This window comes from Salvelinus alpinus, chromosome 18, assembly GCF_045679555.1.
Source record: "Salvelinus alpinus chromosome 18, SLU_Salpinus.1, whole genome shotgun sequence".
Classification (NCBI taxonomy): Eukaryota; Metazoa; Chordata; class Actinopteri; order Salmoniformes; family Salmonidae; genus Salvelinus; species Salvelinus alpinus.
Window position 1 is genome coordinate 45,832,604 of NC_092103.1, and position 21,268 is coordinate 45,853,871.

General features: G+C 45.8%; 1 protein-coding gene across 2 annotated transcripts in view; it reads left to right on the top strand.

The window, feature by feature from the left end:
- LOC139544398 (WD repeat-containing protein 7-like) overlaps positions 1–21,268 on the top strand; it is a 371,233-nt gene that overhangs the window by 147,192 nt on the left and 202,773 nt on the right. The window contains exons 19-21 of one of the 2 annotated variants that reach the window (XM_071351437.1): positions 2,457–2,552; positions 5,049–5,167; positions 7,996–8,119. In XM_071351437.1, coding sequence (XP_071207538.1) covers positions 2,457–2,552; positions 5,049–5,167; positions 7,996–8,119 — 339 coding nt within the window. The remainder of the gene's footprint in view (positions 1–2,456; positions 2,553–5,048; positions 5,168–7,995; positions 8,120–21,268) is intronic. The other variant, XM_071351438.1, reaches the window with a different exon arrangement.

Below are 21,268 nucleotides of genomic sequence, written 5' to 3' on the forward strand. Positions count from 1 at the left end.
CCCCACTCTTGGGCCCCCAGCCCTCACCCCTCTCTTGGGCCCCCAGCCCTCACCCCTCTCTTGGGCCCCCAGCCCTCACCCCACTCTTGGGCCCCCAGCCCTCACCCCTCTCTTGGACCCCCCCAGCCCTCACCCCTCTCTTGGGCCCCCAGCCCTCACCCCTCTCTTGGACCCCCCCAGCCCTCACCCCTCTCTTGGGCCCCCAGCCCTCACCCCTCTCTTGGACCCCCCCAGCCCTCACCCCTCTCTTGGACCCCCCCAGCCCTCACCCCTCTCTTGACCCCCCCCCCCCCAGCCCTCACCCCTCTCTTGACCCCCCCCCCCAGCCCTCACCCCTCTCTTGACCCCCCCCCCCCAGCCCTCACCCCTCTCTCGCACTCACCTTCCTCCGCTCTGCTCCTCTCTAGGGATAATTCAGTGGGGAAACCACAGAGCCAGGTGGGACTCCCAAGTCACACATGACACGTTTGTGCCACCACCCATCTTCCTAGTTGATATAACATAGCCTAAACCCATCCTCCTAACTCGCCGGGTTTGAAAACAAAACACGTTTTTTCCCACTGAACTCTCCCACGTGTGTGTGTGTGTGTGTGTGTGTGTGTGTGTGTGTGTATATATATGACGTGTGTCTGACAATACAAATGTCTTTTGGAAACGTCTGTTCTGTTTCTCTTCTGATTTACTTTATTGTTTCTCTTGTCTCTCAATCTGGGGATTTAAAACGTTACAACACATACAGTACCAGTCAAAGGTTTGGACACACCTACTCATTCAAGGTTTTTTCTTTATTTTTACTATATTCTATATTGTATAATAATAGTGAAGACAGCAAAACTATGAAATAACACATATGGAATCGTGTAGTAACTAAAAAAGTGTTAAACAAATCAAAATATATTTCATATTTGAGATTATTCAATGTAGTCACCCTTTACCTTGATGACAGCTTTGCACCCTCTTTGAATTCTCTCAACCAGCTTCATAACGTAGTCACCTGGAATGCATTTCAATTAGAACTTTGAAAGTTTCTTCAAGTGCATTCACAAAAACCATCAAGCGTTATGAGGAAACTGGCTCTCATGAGGACCACCACAGGAAAGGAAAACCCAGAGTTACCTCTGCTGCAGAGGATAAGTTCATTAGAGTTACCAGCCTCAGAAATTGCAGGCCAAATAAATGCTTCACAGAGTTCAAGTAACAGACACATCTCAACATCAACTGTTCAGAGGAGACTGCGTGAATCAGGTCTTCATGGTCAAATTGCTGCAAAGAAACCACTACTAAAGGACACCAATAAGAAGATGACGCTTGGGCCAAAGAACACGAGCAATGGACATTAGACCGGTGGAAATTTGTCCTTTGGTCTGATGAGTCCAAATTTGAGATTTTTGGTTCCAACCGCCGTGCCTTTGTGAGACGCAGAGTAGGTGAGCGGATGTTCTCTGCATGTGTAGTTTCCACCGTGAAGCATGGAGGAGATGGTGTGGGTGTTTTGCTGGTGTCACTGTCAGTGATTTATTTAGAATTCAAGGCACACTTAACCAGCATGGCAACCACAGCATTCTGCAGCAATATGCCAGTCCCACTAAGCCCAGACCAGATGGGATATCATTTGTTTTTCAACACAACAATGACCCAAAACACACCTCCAGGTTGTGTAAGGGCTATTTGACCAAGAAGGAGAGTTATGGAGTGCTGCATCAGATGACCTGGCCTCCACAATCACCCGACCTCAACCCAATTGAGATGATTTGGGATGAGTCGGACAGCAGAGTGAAGGAAAAGCAGCCAACAAGTACTCAGCATATGTGGGAACTCATTCAAGACTGTTGGAAAAACATTCCAGGTGAAGCTGGTTGAGAGAATGCCAAGAGTGTGCAAAGCTGTCATCAAGGCAAAGGGTGGCTTTTTGACACTTTTTAGTTACTACATGATTCCATATGGGATATTTCATAGTTTTGATGTCTTCACTATTATTATGCAATGTAGAAAATATAAAGAAAAATCCTTTAATGAGTAGGTGTGACCGAACTTTTGACTGGTACTGTGTATACTTGATATTGTCACAAAGTAATGTATTATGTTTTGTTTAAAAAAAATATGGCATTTGTTTTATAAAACACAACATTTAGATGATACAAGACATAAATAATTACATGTTTTTGGGCTTAAGTAAGTTATGGTTTCAAATGCTCAAAGCTAGCTGTGTAATAATTCGTTTTTTTTTTAAACAATTCACCTTTAAAATGAAATTGACTGCAACTAAATGTTTTTTTGGTTGATATTTACATCAATTTGCTAGAAAAGCTTCTGAAATCTTTTAACTCCCAAACTCTGTGGTTCTCTGTTTGCTTCATGTCTCTTTTACTAACGGCTTGTTTCTGCTGTTCTCCTGAAAACTGTGGAGTCTTTTTTTCTTTTTCCCCTCTCGACTGATCTTTCATTTCCTCTGCAAGCCGCTGCTGTTGCTGCTTCTACCAGTACTACCACTCCTGGCACTGGGGCTTTTCCCCCAGGTCCTGCTGCTTTCCATTGTCCCTCAGTCAACGAAGGTACAACCAACCCCTTGACAACATTGCCCTCTAACTATATACTCTCTCTATCTTCATCTTTCTTTCTCTCTCAATTTCAATTCTCTCTGTTTCTCTCTCCCCCTCCACCCTCATCTGCCATGCGCTCATCTTCCCCTAGGTCGTGTGTTGTTCAGTCTTGTCTGTTCTGGTCCGTGTCTTTTGTTCCTGGTGATTGTTTCAAGTCTGTCAGTCTTTCCTTTACAGGACCTATATTCACAAAGCGTCTTGAGTTTTTTTTTTTTTTTTTTCTGCCTTTTTTGTAAATCCTAATGAATAAGGCAACTGGATGCTTTGTGAATACGGTTCCAGATGTCACTGTGTATGTACTGTGTTGTGCATGCTCGTTCCGCCTGGGAGAGAACACTACCAGAGGACACAACATCAACACCTCACGCTGAGTCACAGGGACCCGCTTGGATTTTTTCTTCTCTCTTTTATGCAGTGCTGAATTTCAAGTTGTATTTTTCAGCTGGATTCATAGTAGCATTTTTCCAGGTGTATTTTTTTAATTTTTTTAATGATCTAAACAATTTAGATTTTATTTTATTTTTTTAAATAGGAAAACTAAAATGTGGCTTTCGTTTTCTCCTTTAATCACAAGAGAACAAAGATTTTCAAGTTAATTCAATAGATTCACAGAAACATATACTTTCAGGATAAATAACATTTTTAAAAGGATCTGTAACATTGTCTCTGTCGATTCTAAAAAGGCAAGTTCACTGATATTCGCAGTGCAACAGATTGTTGCCTTGGTCTCCTTAGTGGCCATTTATTCTTTACCAAAAGGCAGATCCGATGATATATTGGCAAATTATTAAACAATTGTTTGTTGCAATTTGTAAAAAAAAATAAAAATCTCTGTTGTAATTATTTTTCGAAGCCTTTGATTAATTAAATAATAAATTATTAGTTTTTACAAAGATGGTGACACAGATGCCCCTGACATTTTGTTGAATTCTGTAGTGAGTAAATACAGTTCCTAAAGATAGTATTCAGACCCCTTATTCTATGTTACAGCCTGAATTCAAAATGGATTTCATTGAAATTGTTTTTTACCCCATAATGACAATGAAAACATGTTTTTAGAAATATCGATTTTACATAAGTATTCATACCCCTGAGTCCAATATCAGCACTTTTGGTGGCAACTAAAAAGACTCTGGCTGGACGGCCAGCTCTAGGCAAGAGTCTGGGTAATTCCATATTATTTCCCAATGATGGCGACCTCTGTGCTCTTGGAAACTTTGTTTTATACCCTTCCCCAGATATATGCCTCATCACAATTCTATCTCCGGACAGTTCCTTGGACTTCATGGTATAGATTCTGCTCTGACATGAACGGTCAACTGTGGGACCTTTATATAGGCAGGAGTGTTTCTTTCTAAATCATGTCCAAACCATTACATTTGCCACAAATGGGCTCCAATCAAGTTGTAGCGACATCTCATGGATGCTCAAAGGGAATTTAGATGCACCTGAGCTGAATATGGAGTGTCACAGCAAAAGGGGTGTGAAATACTTACGACATTTCTGTATTTCATTTTCAATTAAGTTTAGAAATGTTTGCAAATATGTTTTCACTTTGTCATTATAGGGGTATTGTGTGTGTGTGTAGTAAGGTGAGAGAGAAAAAATCTATTTAATCCATGTTGAATTCAGGCTGTAACACAACATGTGGAGGAAATCAAGCACTATCAGTACTTTGTGAAGGCAGTGGAAATAGTGTTTTATTAGCGTTATACATAATACAACCAAACTCAAATGAAGGTAAGTACTTATTGTATGGGGCAGCATTGGATACTACCATACGATGTTCATATACAAATACATGCTGTATGCTGTGCATCCCCCAAAATCGGCAAGATGTAATCCCCAAACCCATATATTTATATGATATATGTGAATAGGATGCATACCATTGTTCGATTATTAAATACTCTCTTCTGCATTCATATGTTATTTTGATAACATTCGAATTGTCCACAAGCTCCTGTTGCTTCCTTGCTGTTGGTTCACATGACTGTCTGAAGGTTGTAGGATATTCCGAATATTGTCTTTATTTTATGCGCCCGTGAACGGTTGTTTGGATGTGATAGTATGTGTGTACGGGTGTGAACGAGAGTGAATATTTGGTGTGCCTGTCTACTACCCTAGGTCACTGTGTTGCTCTGTGACTGCTGTCCTAACCCCTGCCCCTAGATCACGTTGTTGCTCTGTGACTGCTGTCCTAACCCCTGCCCCTAGATCACGTTGTTGCTCTGTGACTGCTGTTATAACCCCTGCCCCTAGATCACTGTGTTGCTCTGTGACTGCTGTTATAACCCATGCCCCTAGGTCACTGTGTTGCTCTGTGACTGCTGTCCTAACCCCTGCCCCTAGGTCACGTTGTTGCTCTGTGACTGCTGTTATAACCCCTGCCCCTAGATCACTGTGTTGCTCTGTGTGACCTTGCGGCTGCTGTTTTAACCCCTGCAGGTTGGAGCCAGCTGGCTGCTATGCACTGTGTGATGCTGCCTGACCTGCTGGGCCTGGACAAGTTCAGACCACCTCTACTGGAGATGTTGGCACGCCGCTGGCAGGACCGCTGTCTGGAGGTAATACACTGCAGACTGCTGTCTGTAGGTAATACACTGCACTGGCAGGACCACTGTCTGTAGGTAATACACTGCACTGGCAGGACTGCTGTCTGTAGGTAATACACTGCACTGGCAGGACCGCTGTCTGTAGGTAATACACTGCACTGGCAGGACCACTGTCTGTAGGTAATACACTGCACTGGCAGGACTGCTGTCTGTAGGTAATACACTGCACTGGCAGGACCGCTGTCTGTAGGTAATACACTGCACTGGCAGGACCGCTCTCTGTAGGTAATACACTGCACTGGCAGGACTGCTGTCTGTAGGTAATACACTGCACTGGCAGGACCGCTGTCTGTAGGTAATACACTGCACTGGCAGGACTGCTGTCTGTAGGTAATACACTGCACTGGCAGGACTGCTGTCTGGAGGTAATACACTGCACTGTCAGGACCGCTGTCTGTAGGTAATACACTGCACTGTCAGGACTGCTGTCTGTAGGTAATACACTGCACTGTCAGGACTGCTGTCTGGAGGTAATACACTGCACTGGCAGGACTGCTGTATGTAGGTAATACACTGCACTGTCAGGACCGCTGTCTGGAGGTAATACACTGCACTGTCAGGACTGCTGTCTGTAGGTAATACACTGCACTGTCAGGACTGCTGTCTGGAGGTAATACACTGCACTGGCAGGACTGCTGTATGTAGGTAATACACTGCACTGTCAGGACCGCTGTCTGTAGGTAATACACTGCACTGTCAGGACTGCTGTCTGTAGGTAATACACTGCACTGTCAGGACCGCTGTCTGTAGGTAATACACTGCACTGTCAGGACTGTTGTCTGTAGGTAATACACTGCACTGTCAGGACTGCTGTCTGTAGGTAATACACTGCACTGGCAGGAGGTAATACACTGCACTGGCAGGACTGCTGTCTGTAGGTAATACACTGCACTGGCAGGACTGCTGTCTGGAGGTAATACACTGCACTGTCAGGACTGCTGTATGTAGGTAATACACTGCACTGTCAGGACTGCTGTCTGGAGGTAATACACTGCACTGGCAGGACTGCTGTATGTAGGTAATACACTGCACTGTCAGGACCGCTGTCTGGAGGTAATACACTGCACTGTCAGGACTGCTGTCTGTAGGTAATACACTGCACTGTCAGGACTGCTGTCTGGAGGTAATACACTGCACTGGCAGGACTGCTGTATGTAGGTAATACACTGCACTGTCAGGACCGCTGTCTGTAGGTAATACACTGCACTGTCAGGACTGCTGTCTGTAGGTAATACACTGCACTGTCAGGACCGCTGTCTGTAGGTAATACACTGCACTGTCAGGACTGTTGTCTGTAGGTAATACACTGCACTGTCAGGACTGCTGTCTGTAGGTAATACACTGCACTGGCAGGAGGTAATACACTGCACTGGCAGGACTGCTGTCTGTAGGTAATACACTGCACTGGCAGGACTGCTGTCTGGAGGTAATACACTGCACTGTCAGGACTGCTGTATGTAGGTAATACACTGCACTGGCAGGACCGTTCACTATATTCCCTCTCCATCCTCTCCCGTTCACTCTATTCCCTCTCCCTCCTCTCCCGTTCACTCTATTCCCTCTCCAGCCTCTCCCGTTCACTCTATTCCTTCTCCCTCCTCTCCCGTTCACTCTATTCCCTCTCCCTCCTCTCCCGTTCACTCTATTCCCTCTATCCCTCCTCTCCCGTTCACTCTATTCCCTCTATCCCTCCTCTCCCGTTCACTCTATTCCCTCTATCCCTCCTCTCCCGTTCACTCTATTCCCTCTATCCCTCCTCTCCCGTTCACTCTATTCCCTCTCCATCCTCTCCCGTTCACTCTATTCCCTCTCCCTCCTCTCCCGTTCACTCTATTCCCTCTATCCCTCCTCTCCCGTTCACTCTATTCCCTCTCCAGCCTCTCCCGTTCACTCTATTCCCTCTCCCTCCTCTCCCGTTCACTCTATTCCCTCTCCCTCCTCTCCCGTTCACTCTATTCCCTCTCCATCCTCTCCCGTTCACTATATTCCCTCTCCATCCTCTTCCGTTCACTATATTCCCTCTCCCTCCTTTCCCGTTCACTATATTCCCTCTCCATCCTCTCCCGTTCACTATATTCCCTCTCCATCCTCTCCCGTTCACTATATTCCCTCTCCATCCTCTCCCGTTCACTCTATTCCCTCTCCATCCTCTCCCGTTCACTCTATTCCCTCTCCATCCTCTCCCGTTCACTATATTCCCTCTCCATCCTCTCCCGTTCACTCTATTCCCTCTCTCCCTCCTCTCCCGTTCACTATATTCCCTCTCCATCCTCTCCCGTTCACTCTATTCCCTCTCCATCCTCTCCCGTTCACTATATTCCCTCTCCAGCCTCTCCCGTTCACTCTATTCCCTCTCTCCCTCCTCTCCCGTTCACTCTATTCCCTCTATCCCTCCTCTCCCGTTCACTATATTCCCTCTCCCTCCTTTCCCGTTCACTCTATTCCCTCTCCCTCACATACGTTAAACCTTCCTGTGTTGCTCCGTTGGTAGAGCGTGGACCTAGCAGACTCCAAGGGTTGTCGGTGCGATTCCTGATGGGGCCGCCCATTTGAAAAATGTCTGCACACATTTACATTTTTAAGGCGATTTGGATAAAAGTGTCTGCTAAATGACATATATGCTTTTATTAGCTTCCAGGTTCATAACCTGTGTTTTATTAGCTTCCATAACCTGTGCGTGTCTGTCCACCAGCGTACGCACTGTGAGACTGGATTAGTACCTGTTGGGATGTCTCTGTTGTCAGCTCCTGATGTTAATATCCTGGGTCTTTCTCCACTAGGTGAGAGAGGCGGCGCAGGCCCTGCTTCTGGCTGAGCTGCGGAGGATTGGTCAGTCAGGCAGGAAGGACACCATCGACCTGTGGGCCCCATACCTGCCCCAGTACGTGGATCAAGTCAGCTCACGTATGTCTACGCCGCTGTGTGTGTGTGTCTTTTTTGTGCCTGCGTACAGACTTTTGAGAGCGATGGTCTTTTGAGCCGGGTGTTGTATGCAGGGATACAGTCTGTAACATCAGTGTGGGCAGTCAGAATATGAATGTGACTATCGCCAACCTCAGTCAGAGCTGCCCTTCCTTTTATCTGTTTTTAATGTGTTCTCAGTTCTTTACGACACCGTCAAACAACACCGTTATCTCCTAGTTGCTCTGCGTCCGTCAGAACAAAACGTTGTGGCATAGAGGGGTTGTGTGTTGTCTTTATTATGAACAACGAAGAACTGAAGAAAATGTACTAGAACACGGAACGAAAGAATGGATTGCGAGCGGCTGATCGAAGCCTTCGAATTGAGCTTCTGTGGTACGGCGTGGGCGTTGAGACGGGAAGAGGGATGTGTGTGTGTGTGTGTGTGGGGAGAGGGACTTGTGTTTCTTTACACACATCTCCTGTATTGATCACACAGGTCAGATGTTATTGATACTGGGCAGAATCAAGAGAAGCCAGGCTTCACAGCGTCACCGCTTCCCTGACGTAACACTGTATGGGACAAACACACACAATGCATGGGAAGGCAGTGTGTGGGAGTGTCACAGTGCTGTTTTGAAAGTGGACTAACTGTGTTATTGAGCTGCTGATCCACTGTGGTGTTTTGAAAGTGGACTAACTGTGTTATTGAGCTGCTGATCCACTGTGGTGTTTTGAAAGTGGACTAACTGTGTTGTTGAGCTGCTGATCCACTGTGGTGTTTTGAAAGTGGACTAACTGTGTTATTGAGCTGCTGATCCACTGTGGTGTTTTGAAAGTGGACTAACTGTGTTGTTGAGCTGCTGATCCACTGTGGTGTTTTGAAAGTGGACTAACTGTGTTATTGAGCTGCTGATCCACTGTGGTGTTTTGAAAGTGGACTAACTGTGTTATTGAGCTGCTGATCCACTGTGGTGTTTTGAAAGTGGACTAACTGTGTTATTGAGCTGCTGATCCACTGTGGTGTTTTGAAAGTGGACTAACTGTGTTATTGAGCTGCTGATCCACTGTGGTGTTTTGAAAGTGGACTAACTGTGTTATTGAGCTGCTGATCCACTGTGGTGTTTTGAAAGTGGACTAACTGTGTTATTGAGCTGCTGATCCATCCCCTGATAGAGGTGAATATCTTGTTGAGGCGTGTGTGTGTGTGTGTCTGCTATGCGATGTGTGTGTGTGTCTGCTATGCGATGTGTGTGTGTGTCTGCTATGCGATGTGAGGGTGTGTGTGTGTGTCTGCTATGCGATGTGAGGGTGTGTGTGTGTGTGTGTGTGTGTGTGTCTGCTATGTGATGTGAGTGGCCATGCCTCTCAAAGCATTAACCAATTAGCCCCATCCCAGCCTTTAGCCTGACCCTACTATCAGGGTTTATTTACTGGCTAAATACATTAGACAAGGTAATGAGGCTATCCCAGACAGCCAGCCATTCAGCCAGCCAGACAGCCAGCCAACCCATCACATAGAGATCTGTTCTCACATCTAAAACACAGCTGTGGAAGAACCCATCACCACTGCTGTGGAAGAACCCATCACATAGAGATCTGTTCTCACATCTAAAACACAGCTGTGGAAGAACCCATCACCACTGCTGTGGAAGAACCCATCACATAGAGATCTGTTCTCACATCTAAAACACAGCTGTGGAAGAACCCATCACCACTGCTGTGGAAGAACCCATCACATAGAGATCTGTTCTCACATCTAAAACACAGCTGTGGAAGAACCCATCACCACTGCTGTGGAAGAGCCCATCACATAGAGATCTGTTCTCACATCTAAAACACAGCTGTGGATGAACCCATCACCACTGCTGTGGAAGAACCCATCACATAGAGATATGTTCTCACATCTAAAACACAGCTGTGGAAGAGCCCATCACATAGAGATCTGTTCTCACTATATAATATATAGTGCACTACTTTAATACTACAGTGGGGCAAAAAAGTATTTAGTCAGCCACCCATTGTGCAAGTCCTCCCACTTAAAAAGATGAGAGAGGCCTGTAATTTTCATCATAGGTACACTTCAACTATGACAGACAAAATGAGAAAAACAAATCCAGAAAATCACATTGTAGGATTTTTAATGAATTTATTTGCAAATGATGGTGGAAAATAAGTATTCAGCAGTTCAAGTATTCAGACCCCCTTTGATTTACATATTGTTACGTTACAGCCTTGTTCTAAAAATGAATTCAATCGCTTTTTCCCCCTCATCAATCTACACTCGATACCCCATAATGACAAAGCAAAAACAGGTTTTTATAAATGTTTGGAAATGTATTAAATAAAATAAAAAATGTAGTATCACGTTTCATATGTTTTCAGACCTTTTACTCAGTACTTTGTTGTAACACCTTTGGTAGCGATTAGAGCATCCAGTCTTCTTGGGTATGATGCTACAGCTTGAGACACCTGTATTTGGGGAGTTTCTCCCATTCCTCTCTGCAGATCTTCTCAAGCTCTGTCACTTTGGATGGGGAGCTTCACTGCACAGCTATGTTCAGGTCTCTCCAGATATGTTCGATCTGGTTCAAGTCCGGGCTCGGGAGAGATGAAGGTCGAGAGCCATGCGTCCTCCGAAACACAACCCAACCAAGTTGCACAGCTAGCACTGCGATGCAGTTCCTTAGACCACTGCGCCACCCGGGAGGCTGACCATCGGGTTCTTGGTCACCTCCCTGTCCAAGGCCCGTCTCCCCCGATTGCTCAGTTTGGCATGGTGGCCAACTCTAGGGAAGAGTCTTGGTGGTTCCAAACTTCTTCCATTTAAGAATGATGGAGGCCACTGTGTTCTTGGGGACCTTCAATGCTGTAGAAATGTTTTGGTACCCTTCCCCAGATCTGTGCTTCGACACAATCCTGCCTCGGAGCTCTACAGACAATTCCTTCGACCTCATGATTTGGTTTTTGCTTTGACATGCACTGTCAACTGTGTGACCTTTATATAGACAGGTGTGTGTTTTTCCAAATCATGTCCGATCAATTGAATTTACCACAGGTGGACTCCAATCAAGTTGTAGAAACATCTCAAGGATGATCAATGGAAACAGGATGCACCTGAGCTCAATTTAGAGTATTTGTGATGTACTTAGGGGGTATTGTGATGTCACTATGGGGTATTGTGATGTCATTATGGGGCATTGTGATGTCATTATGGGGCATTGTGTGTAGATTGCTAAGGATATTGTTTTATTTAATACATTTTAGAATAAGACTGTAACGTAATTAAATGTGGAAAAGTCAAGGGGTCTGAATACTTTCTGAAGGCACTGTATTTGTGACTTTCAGAAATAGAGACATGGAGGCTGAAGTTAGAAACAGCTTTTGTCTGCCTGCCTGCCTCCCGAGCTGAATAATTAATGCCGAGTGGAACCCCCCCAGGGAGGCATCCTCCTCTTCCCTCCATCCCTCTCTACATTTCTCCATCCGTCCATCCCTCTCTACATTTCTCCATCCGTCCATCCATCTCTACATTTCTCCATCCCTCTCTACATTTCTCCATCCCTTTCTACATTTCTCCATCCGTCCATCCCTCTCTACATTTCTCCATCCCTCTCTACATTTCTCCATCCCTCTCTACATTTCTCCATCCCTCTCTACATTTCTCCATCCCTCTACATTTCTCCATCCGTCCATCCCTCTACATTTCTCCATCCGTCCATCCCTCTCTACATTTCTCCATCCCTCTACATTTCTCCGTCCGTCCATCCCTCTACATTTCTCCATCCGTCTATCCCTGTCTACATTTCTCCGTCCAGCCCACAGAGGATATCCTTATCCCCAACATCCACCCTGATTCTCCTCTGATGTGTGGTCCTGGAAGAGAGAGGGATTGTGCCATGTACACAACAGTGGAGCCACCAGGCCACACTGACGGGACAGACACGGGTGGCTCTGGGGAACAGCTGCCATGGCAACGGACCCTTGCTGCTCAGTCTAGTGTTACCACGGGGAGGGAGAGATGGTGCAAGAGAGGGAGGGAGGGTGGGAGAGACACAGAGCGAGAGAGTTAACTTTTGTTTATTTATTTCACTTGCTTTGGCAATGTAAACATGTTTCACATGCCAATAAAGCCCCTTAAATTGAATTGAGATTGAATTGAGAGAGCTGTGGTGGCTGACCTCGGCAGGGCAACAAGGCGGCAGGGGTCAGTGAATCTGATGTCTTTTCGTTTTCCTCTGCAGCGCTCAGCGCTCCTCTCTCTGCCTCCCAAAGTCCTGTGGGACAGGTCTCTGGACTCTCTGCCTCCCCAAAACGCTCTAGGATGGGTCTCATGTCTCTCTGCCTCCATTAGTGCTGTGGGACAGGTCTCTGGAGTCTCTGCCTCTCAAACTCTCTGGGACAGGTCTCTGGACTCTCCGCCTCCCCAAAACGCTCTGGGACAGGTACCTGGACTCTCTGCCTCCCCAAAACGCTCTGGGACAGGTCCCTGGACTCTCTGCCTCCCCAAAACGCTCTGGGACAGGTCTCTGGACTGGGACAGGTCTCTGGACTCTCTGCCTCCCCAAAGCGCTCTGGGACAGGTCTCTGGACTCTCTGCCTCCCCAAAGCGCTCTGGGAAGGGTCTCTTGTCCCTCTGCCTGCCCTGCTACATGGCTGTTGGCCTGGCAGCATGTATACAGGGGTTTGGTCCAGGCAGGGAGAATGTGACAGACCCCATGTAGACCAGGGTTAGAATTGACTCACAACACATTACCATTCTAATCCTGCTAGCTGTATGTACGCTACCATTCTAATCCAGCTAGCTGTACGTACGCTACCATTCTAATCCAGCTAGCTGTATGTACGCTACCATTCTAATCCAGCTAGCTGTATGTACGCTACCATTCTAATCCAGCTAGCTGTATGTACGCTACCATTCTAATCCAGCTAGCTGTACGTACGCTACCATTCTAATCCAGCTAGCTGTACGTACGCTACCATTCTAATCCAGCTAGCTGTATGTACGCTACCATTCTAATCCAGCTAGCTGTATGTACGCTACCATTCTAATCCAGCTAGCTGTATGTACGCTACCATTCTAATCCAGCTAGCTGTATGTACGCTACCATTCTAATCCAGCTAGCTGTATGTACGCTACCATTCTAATCCAGCTAGCTGTATGTACGCTACCATTCTAATCCAGCTAGCTGTATGTACGCTACCATTCTAATCCAGCTAGCTGTACGTACGCTACCATTCTAATCCAGCTAGCTGTACGTACGCTACCATTCTAATCCAGCTAGCTGTATGTATATATTTGCTTGGTGCAGGGACTCCAGGCTTTCATTTGAAAAAGCACCACTGGACCTACAGTACTATGCCCATAAGTGTTGGCTAGCTAGATGTCCTACCTGCTGTTAATTCTCCTCTCGTAAACTTCAGACTTCCTCTGCACTTAAGCAGATCTTTTACAGTGGAAAGGTCACTGATGCACAATGGTGTACACAAGCGCCCATGCTGAGACACACACACACAAGGCCATGCTGAGGTAGGAGAGCCTAACTAAGGCAATGAATAAGTGACCTTTTACAGGGAGGTAAATTTACAAGAGTATAACATGGAAACCAGTTTATTCCTATGAGGAGTATGTTGTTGATATGTCTTGGAAAACATAGCCATTGAATTACTTGTTATTATTGGAGAAATGTTAACCGAAAGGTTAACGGTGAGTCCTCTCTTTTATGTATTTTTATCCAGTTAATTTCTGAGAATTGTATTATATGTACACTATGTGACCAAAAGTATGTGGACATCTGCTTGTCAAACATCTCATTTCAAAATGATGGGCATTAATATGGAGTTGGTCCCCTCCCTTTGCTGCTTTAACAGCCTCCACTCTTCTGGGAAGGCTTTCCACTAGATGTTGGAACATTGCTGCTATAACAGCCTCCACTCTTCAGGGAAGGCTTTCCACTAGATGTTGGAACATTGCTGCTATAACAGCCTTCACTCTTCTGGGAAGGCTTTCCACTAGATGTTGGAACATTGCTGCTGTAACAGCCTCCACTCTTCTGGGAAGGCTTTCCACTAGATGTTGGAACATTGCTGCTATAACAGCCTCCACTCTTCTGGGAAGGCTTTCCACTAGATGTTGGAACATTGCTGCTATAACAGCCTCCACTCTTCAGGGAAGGCTTTCCCCTAGATGTTGGAACATTGCTGCTATAACAGCCTTCACTCTTCTGGGAAGGCTTTCCACTAGATGTTGGAACATTGCTGCTGTAACAGCCTCCACTCTTCTGGGAAGGCTTTCCACTAGATGTTGGAACATTGCTGCTATAACAGCCTCCACTCTTCTGGGAAGGCTTTCCACTAGATGTTGGAACATTGCTGCTATAACAGCCTCCACTCTTCTGGGAAGGTTTTCCACTAGATGTTGGAACATTGCTGCTATAACAGCCTCCACTCTTCTGGGAAGGCTTTCCACTAGATGTTGGAACATTGCTGCTATAACAGCCTCCACTCTTCTGGGAAGGCTTTCCACTAGATGTTGGAACATTGCTGCTATAACAGCCTCCACTCTTCTGGGAAGGCTTTCCACTAGATGCTGGAACATTGCTGCTATAACAGCCTCCACTCTTCTGGGAAGGCTTTCCACTAGATGTTGGAACATTGCTGCTATAACAGCCTCCACTCTTCTGGGAAGGCTTTCCACTAGATGTTGGAACATTGCTGCTATAACAGCCTCCACTCTTCTGGGAAGGCTTTCCACTAGATGTTGGAACATTGCTGCTATAACAGCCTCCACTCTTCTGGGAAGGCTTTCCACTAGATGATGGAACATTGCTGCTATAACAGCCTCCACTCTTCTGGGAAGGCTTTCCACTAGATAATGGAACATTGCTGCTATAACAGCCTCCACTCTTCTGGGAAGGCTTTCCACTAGATGCTGGAACATTGCTGCTGGGACTTGCTTCCATTCAGCCAAAATGAGCATTAGTGAGGTCGGGAACAATGATGTTGGAGCGATTAGTCCTGGCTCACAGTCGGCGTTCCAATTCATCCCAAATGTGTTCGATGGGGTGGAGGTCAGGGCTCTGTGCAGGCCAGTCAAGTTCTTCCACTCCAATCTCGGTAAACCATTTCTGTATGGACCTCGCTTTGTGCACTGGGGCATTGTCATGCTGAAACAGGAAAGGGCCTTCCCCAAACTGTTGCCACAATGTTGGAAGCACAGAATCGTCTAGAATGTCATTGTATGCTGTAGCGTTAAGAATTCCTTTCACTGGAACTAAGGGTAGGCTGGACAATAGATCGAGTCAAAATTCACCCAAGGCCGAAAAACGGCTTAAAGAACGTTGGCTAAACTGGAACACTAGCGAGAGCCAATAGCAAATGAATGCAATGGAACGTTCTCAGAGCAAGTTTTGACTGAAGTGCAGCTTAGAATAATGGCACCAAAACATGTATCCCTTTTTTTATTTTACCGCAACAATCTGTTCGTCGGACGAAACTGAAAAATAACAACTTGTGTAGAAAGTCAACATCCTCACCTCAATGGTGCCAAGTGTGTTAATGTCTGCGTAACGAGGAAGTAGGAAATAAATGGAAACTTCTGACTATTTCTGTCCGAGCGTTTGATGACAACGCGATATACACTAGTCTCTGTCTGTAGTGGTGTTTACTGAAACATCCAGTACAGTACTTGGTGAATGTGAGTAACAGTATGTCTTCTCTGTTGACATTAGCTTCAGGGTTGGGGTCAATTCCACATTCATTTCTATCTCCCTCTAAATTATATTTAATTAAAATTCCAGGTCAGTCTTTGATTTAAGAGATTATTAAATTCCTCTGAATTCCAATGTTAGGTAAATTCCCCAAATTAAATTCCCTTTTCAATATTTTTGGTATTTGTTGTTTTATTTCGGATCCCCATGAGCTGTTGCTATAGCAGCTGCTTCTCTTCCTGGGTTCCACGCAGAACATGAAACAAGAGACAATACAGAACATAAATATACCAGAACAGCCCGTGGACAGAACTACATAGAATATTATCCCCAACAATTCCACAAATTCCAGTTTGAATTTAATTCCCTCTGGTTTTGAGGCTGATCATGTCACTGTTGAGACAGTTTGAAATTATATATGCATTAATTATATTAACTGGGAAATGTAAAAATATTAAATTCCATGATAATGTTTTTACAATTCCATTTAAATTACAATAAAACAAATCCAAAGTGTCTAATTCCATAACATGAAGATGTTTTAAATTCTAATTTAATTCTGTGTAAATTCTCCACTTCCATAAATTGTAATTGACCCCAATCATTATTATCTTAACCATCCAGTATACAGCTTGGTGTGTTATTAAACCAGTCCTCTCTGTTACTGCAGGGCCCAGTATACAGCTTGGTGTGTTATTAAACCAGTCCTCTCTGTTACTGCAGGGCCCAGTATACAGCTTGGTGTGTTATTAAACCAGTCCTCTCTGTTACTGCAGGGCCCAGTATACAGCTTGGTGTGTTATTAAACCAGTCCTCTCTGTTACTGCAGGGCCCAGTATACAGCTTAGTGTGTTATTAAACCAGTCCTCTCTGTTACTGCAGGGCCCAGTATACAGCTTGGTGTGTTATTAAACCAGTCCTCTCTGTTCCTGAAGGGCCCAGTATACAGCTTGGTGTGTTATTAAACCAGTCCTCTCTGTTACTGCAGGGCCCAGTATACAGCTTAGTGTGTTATTAAACCAGTCCTCTCTGTTACTGCAGAGCCCAGTATACAGCTTGGTGTGTTATTAAACCAGTCCTCTCTGTTCCTGAAGGGCCCAGTATACAGCTTGGTGTGTTATTAAACCAGTCCTCTCTGTTACTGCAGGGCCCAGTATACAGCTTGGTGTGTTATTAAACCAGTCCTCTCTGTTCCTGAAGGGCCCAGTATACAGCTTAGTGTGTTATTAAACCAGTCCTCTCTGTTACTGCAGGGCCCAGTATACAGCTTGGTGTGTTATTAAACCAGTCCTCTCTGTTACTGCAGGGCCCAGTATACAGCTTGGTGTGTTATTAAACCAGTCCTCTCTGTTCCTGAAGGGCCCAGTATACAGCTTAGTGTGTTATTAACCCCCTACAGTCGATGTCCGCGCCCGTGCAGAAATCTAATTGCCCCATGATCTCTCTGCTCTGCTCAAGGCCACTGGTGTAGTGTTATCAGCAGATTACTATGACGGCTCCCTCTACCCGGGCTCCCTCTACCCGGGCTCCCTCTACCCGGGCTCCCTCTACCCGGGCTCCCTCTACCCGGGCTCCCTCTACCTATCCACTGGAGGGAGGGAGAAATGGGTAGCTAGACATGCTTCCTGGATGAATTTATCTGGGATAGCCACTAACACATTGTCATGATTAGATAGAGAGCATTCGGAAAGTATTCAGACCCTTTGACCTTTTCCTCGTTATGTTACAACCTTATTCTAAAATGGATTAAATAAATGTTTTTCTTCATCAATCTACACACAATACCCCATAATGACATCACAATACCCCATAATGACATCACAATACCCCATAATGACATCACAATACCCCATAATGACAAAGTGACAAAAGGCAACAACAAAAAATTGTGTGCAAATGTATTTCAAAATAATAACTTCTTTATTTACATAAGTATTCAGACTGTTTGTTATGAGACTCTAAATTGAGCTCAGGTGCTTCCTGTTTCCATTGATCATCCTTGAGATGTTTCTACAACTTGATTAGAGTCCACATGTGGTAAATTCAATTGATTGGACATGATTTGGAAAGACACACACCTGTCTATATAAGGTCCCACAGTTGACAGTGCATGTCAGAGCAAAAACCAAGCCGTGAGGTCGAAGGAATTGTCTGTAGAGCTCCTAGACAGGGTTGTGTCGAGGCTCAGATCTCTGCAGCATTGAAGGTCCCCAAAAACACATTGTCCTCCATTATTCTTAAATGGAAGAAGTTTGGAACCGCCAAGAGTCTTCCTAGAGCTGGCCGCCCGGCCACACTAAGAAATCGGGGGAGAAGGACCTTGTTCAGGGAGGTGACCAAGAACCCGATGGTCACTCTGACAGAGCTCCAGAGTTACTCTGTGGAGATGGTTGTCCTTCTGGAAGGTTCTCCCATCTCTGCAGCACTCCACCAATCAGACCTTTATGGTAGTGGCCAGACAGAAGCCACTAATCAGTATAACAAGATTCTCTGGTCTGATGAAACCAAGATTGAACTCATTGGCCTGAATGCCAATCGTCAAGTCTGGAGGAAACCTGGCACCATCCCTACAGTGAAGCATGGTGGTGGCAGCATCATACTGTGGGGATGTTTTTCAGTGGTAGGGACTGGGAGACTAGTCAGGATCGAGGGACTCCTCTCCGCTTGATCAGAGCAGAGTTATTAAAACTGTGGACCCTCTCCTATTTCCTAAATCGTTAGTTGGGGGGGGGTCAGAATCTGGGGCTTTCATCCTGACGCGCAAGTATTTACATCGACCTGAAGTCTGTCAGGTGTCTGTGTTTCTCTGTGTCTCTGAGAGTACGGTTCCCTCCCTCCTAGAGAGCCGTCTTCAGACGCCAGCTAAACGTTCCCACGCTGCTCAGACAGCATCCCTCCATGGCTTCCTGCTGTACCAGGAAGTGGTAAAAGTGGATGCCATTTAGAGCTGGGTCATACGTCCCAAATGGTACCCTATTCCCTATGTAGTGCACTACTATAGTCCAGAGCCCTATTCCCTATAGTGCACTACTATAGACCAGAGCCCTAATCCCTATGTAGTGCACTACTATAGTCCAGAGCCCTATTCCCTATATAGTGCCCTACTATAGACCAGAGCCCTATTCCCTATGTAGTGCCCTACTATAGACCAGAGCCCTATTCCCTATGTAGTGCACTACTTTTGACCAGAGCCCTATTCCCTATGTAGTGCACTACTATAGTCCAGAGCCCTATTCCCTATATAGTGGTACTACTATAGTCCAGAGCCCTATTCCCTATGTAGTGCCCTACTTTAGACCAGAGCCCTATTCCCTATATAGTGCCCTACTTTAGACCAGAGCCCTATTCCCTATATAGTGCACTACTTTAGACCAGAGCCCTATTCCCTATATAGTGCACTACTTTAGACCAGAGCCCTATTCCCTATATAGTGCACTACTATAGTCCAGGGCCATATTCCCTATATAGTGCCCTACTTTAGACCAGAGCCCTATTCCCTATGTAGTGCACTACTTTAGACCAGAGCCCTATATGGGCCACAGGGGAGGACTGTTAAGTGGAGGCAGGTAATAAAGGAAGCTGTCAATTATAGTCTGGAGATGTTGCTGCTTCCTCTAACTACACTGGAAGTGTGTGTGTGTGTGTGTGTGTGTGTGTGTGTGTGTGTGTGTGTGTGTGTTACAATGGGAGGATGAGCTGCTGCATTCAGAAAGCCTCCACATGGAAACAAACACTGGCTGACTGAAACCCCCACAGATGTACCCTCTGCTACTGACTGAAACCCCCACAGATGTACCCTCTGCTACTGACTGAAACCCCCACAGATGTACCCTCTGCCACTGACTGAAACCCCCACAGATGTACCCTCTGCTACTGACTGAAACCCCCACAGATGTACCCTCTGCTACTGACTGAAACCCCCACAGATGTTCCCTCTGCTACTGACTGAAACCCCCACAGATGTACCCTCTGCTACTGACTGAAACCCCCACAGATGTTCCCTCTGCTACTGACTGAAACCCCCACAGATGTCCCCTCTGCTACTGACTGAAACCCCCACAGATGTTCCCTCTGCTACTGACTGAAACCCCCACAGATGTACCCTCTTCAAAACATGACACACTGCTTTCTTTATTTCATCTCTCTCCCTGTCTCTCCCTGTCTCTCCCTGTCTCTCCCTGTCTCTCCCTGTCTCTCCCTGTCTCTCTCTCTGTCTCTCTCGCTCTCTCTGTCTCTCTCTCTCTCTCTCTCTCTCTCTCTCTCTCTCTCTCTCTCTCTCTCTCTCTCTCTCTCTCTCTCTGTCTCTCTGTCTCTCTCTCTGTCTCTCTGTCTGTCTCTCTCTCTCTCTCTCTGTCTCTCTGTCTCTCTCTCTGTCTGTCTCTCTGTCTCTCTCTCTGTCTCTGTCTCTCTCTCTGTCTCTCTCTCTGTCTCTCTCTCTGTCTTTTTCTTCTCCTCCTCCTTTTTTTATGATTATTTTTTTATTGTGTGTGTGTTGATGGGTGTGAGAGAACCGACAGCCTGTCTGTGTAATACCACTGGGGATCTGGGCCTGGATCGATAAGCATGGTGCTGGGGGAATTAATGTGTCTCTGTGTGAGAGAGAGAGGGAGCGTACACATCATATGTGTGTATCCATTGTTTAGCTAAAAAGATATTTCTAAAATTATCATCCAGCTCTTTGTTAAATAGAAAAACCAGAAGATATCTCTTCTATTCTCTCTTCTCTCCTCTTCTCTTTCCTCTCCTCTCTTTCCTCTCCTCTCTCTCTCCTCTTCTGTATTATCTCCTCTCTTCTTCTGTCTTCTTCTGTCTTCTCCTCTCCTCTCCTCTTTTGTCTCCTCTCTTCTTCTGTCTTCTCTCTTCTGTCTTCTCTTCTTCTGTCTTCTCTCTTCTTCTGTCTTCTCTCTTCTTCTGTCTTCTCTCTTCTTCTGTCTTCTCTCTTCTTCTGTCTTCTCTCTTCTTCTGTCTTCTCTCTTCTTCTGTCTTCTCTCTTCTTCTGTCTTCTCTCCTCTTCTGTCTTCTCTCCTCTTCTGTCTCCTCTCCTCCAGTGTAAAATCATCCTGTAGTCCTAGCAGGTGTGTAGGGAGGCCTGCTGTCTGAGGTCTCTGTGACGGGTGGAATCTTTCCACTCCTCTCAATGATGTATAGGCCTCTCCCACGAGACGCAGGGGAAGCCAGTTTATTGCCTTCAAACGCACCGCAGCCGAGACAAAGACCAACGTTGGTTTGACTGAACAGCCCAGCGATGCGATTTCATCTTCAAGTAACTGATGCCGAGTGATAGTCATTTTTCCAAGCGTGTGATAGGGAGGGGAGGGGGGGGGGGGAGTCATAATGGAAAATAAATAACAAATAATTGTGGTATTGCTTTTGAAAAATGAGCCCTCGGATGAAAGCCTAGCAGAAATCTCCTGTATGAGCCTGTGTGACGGCGATGATGTCC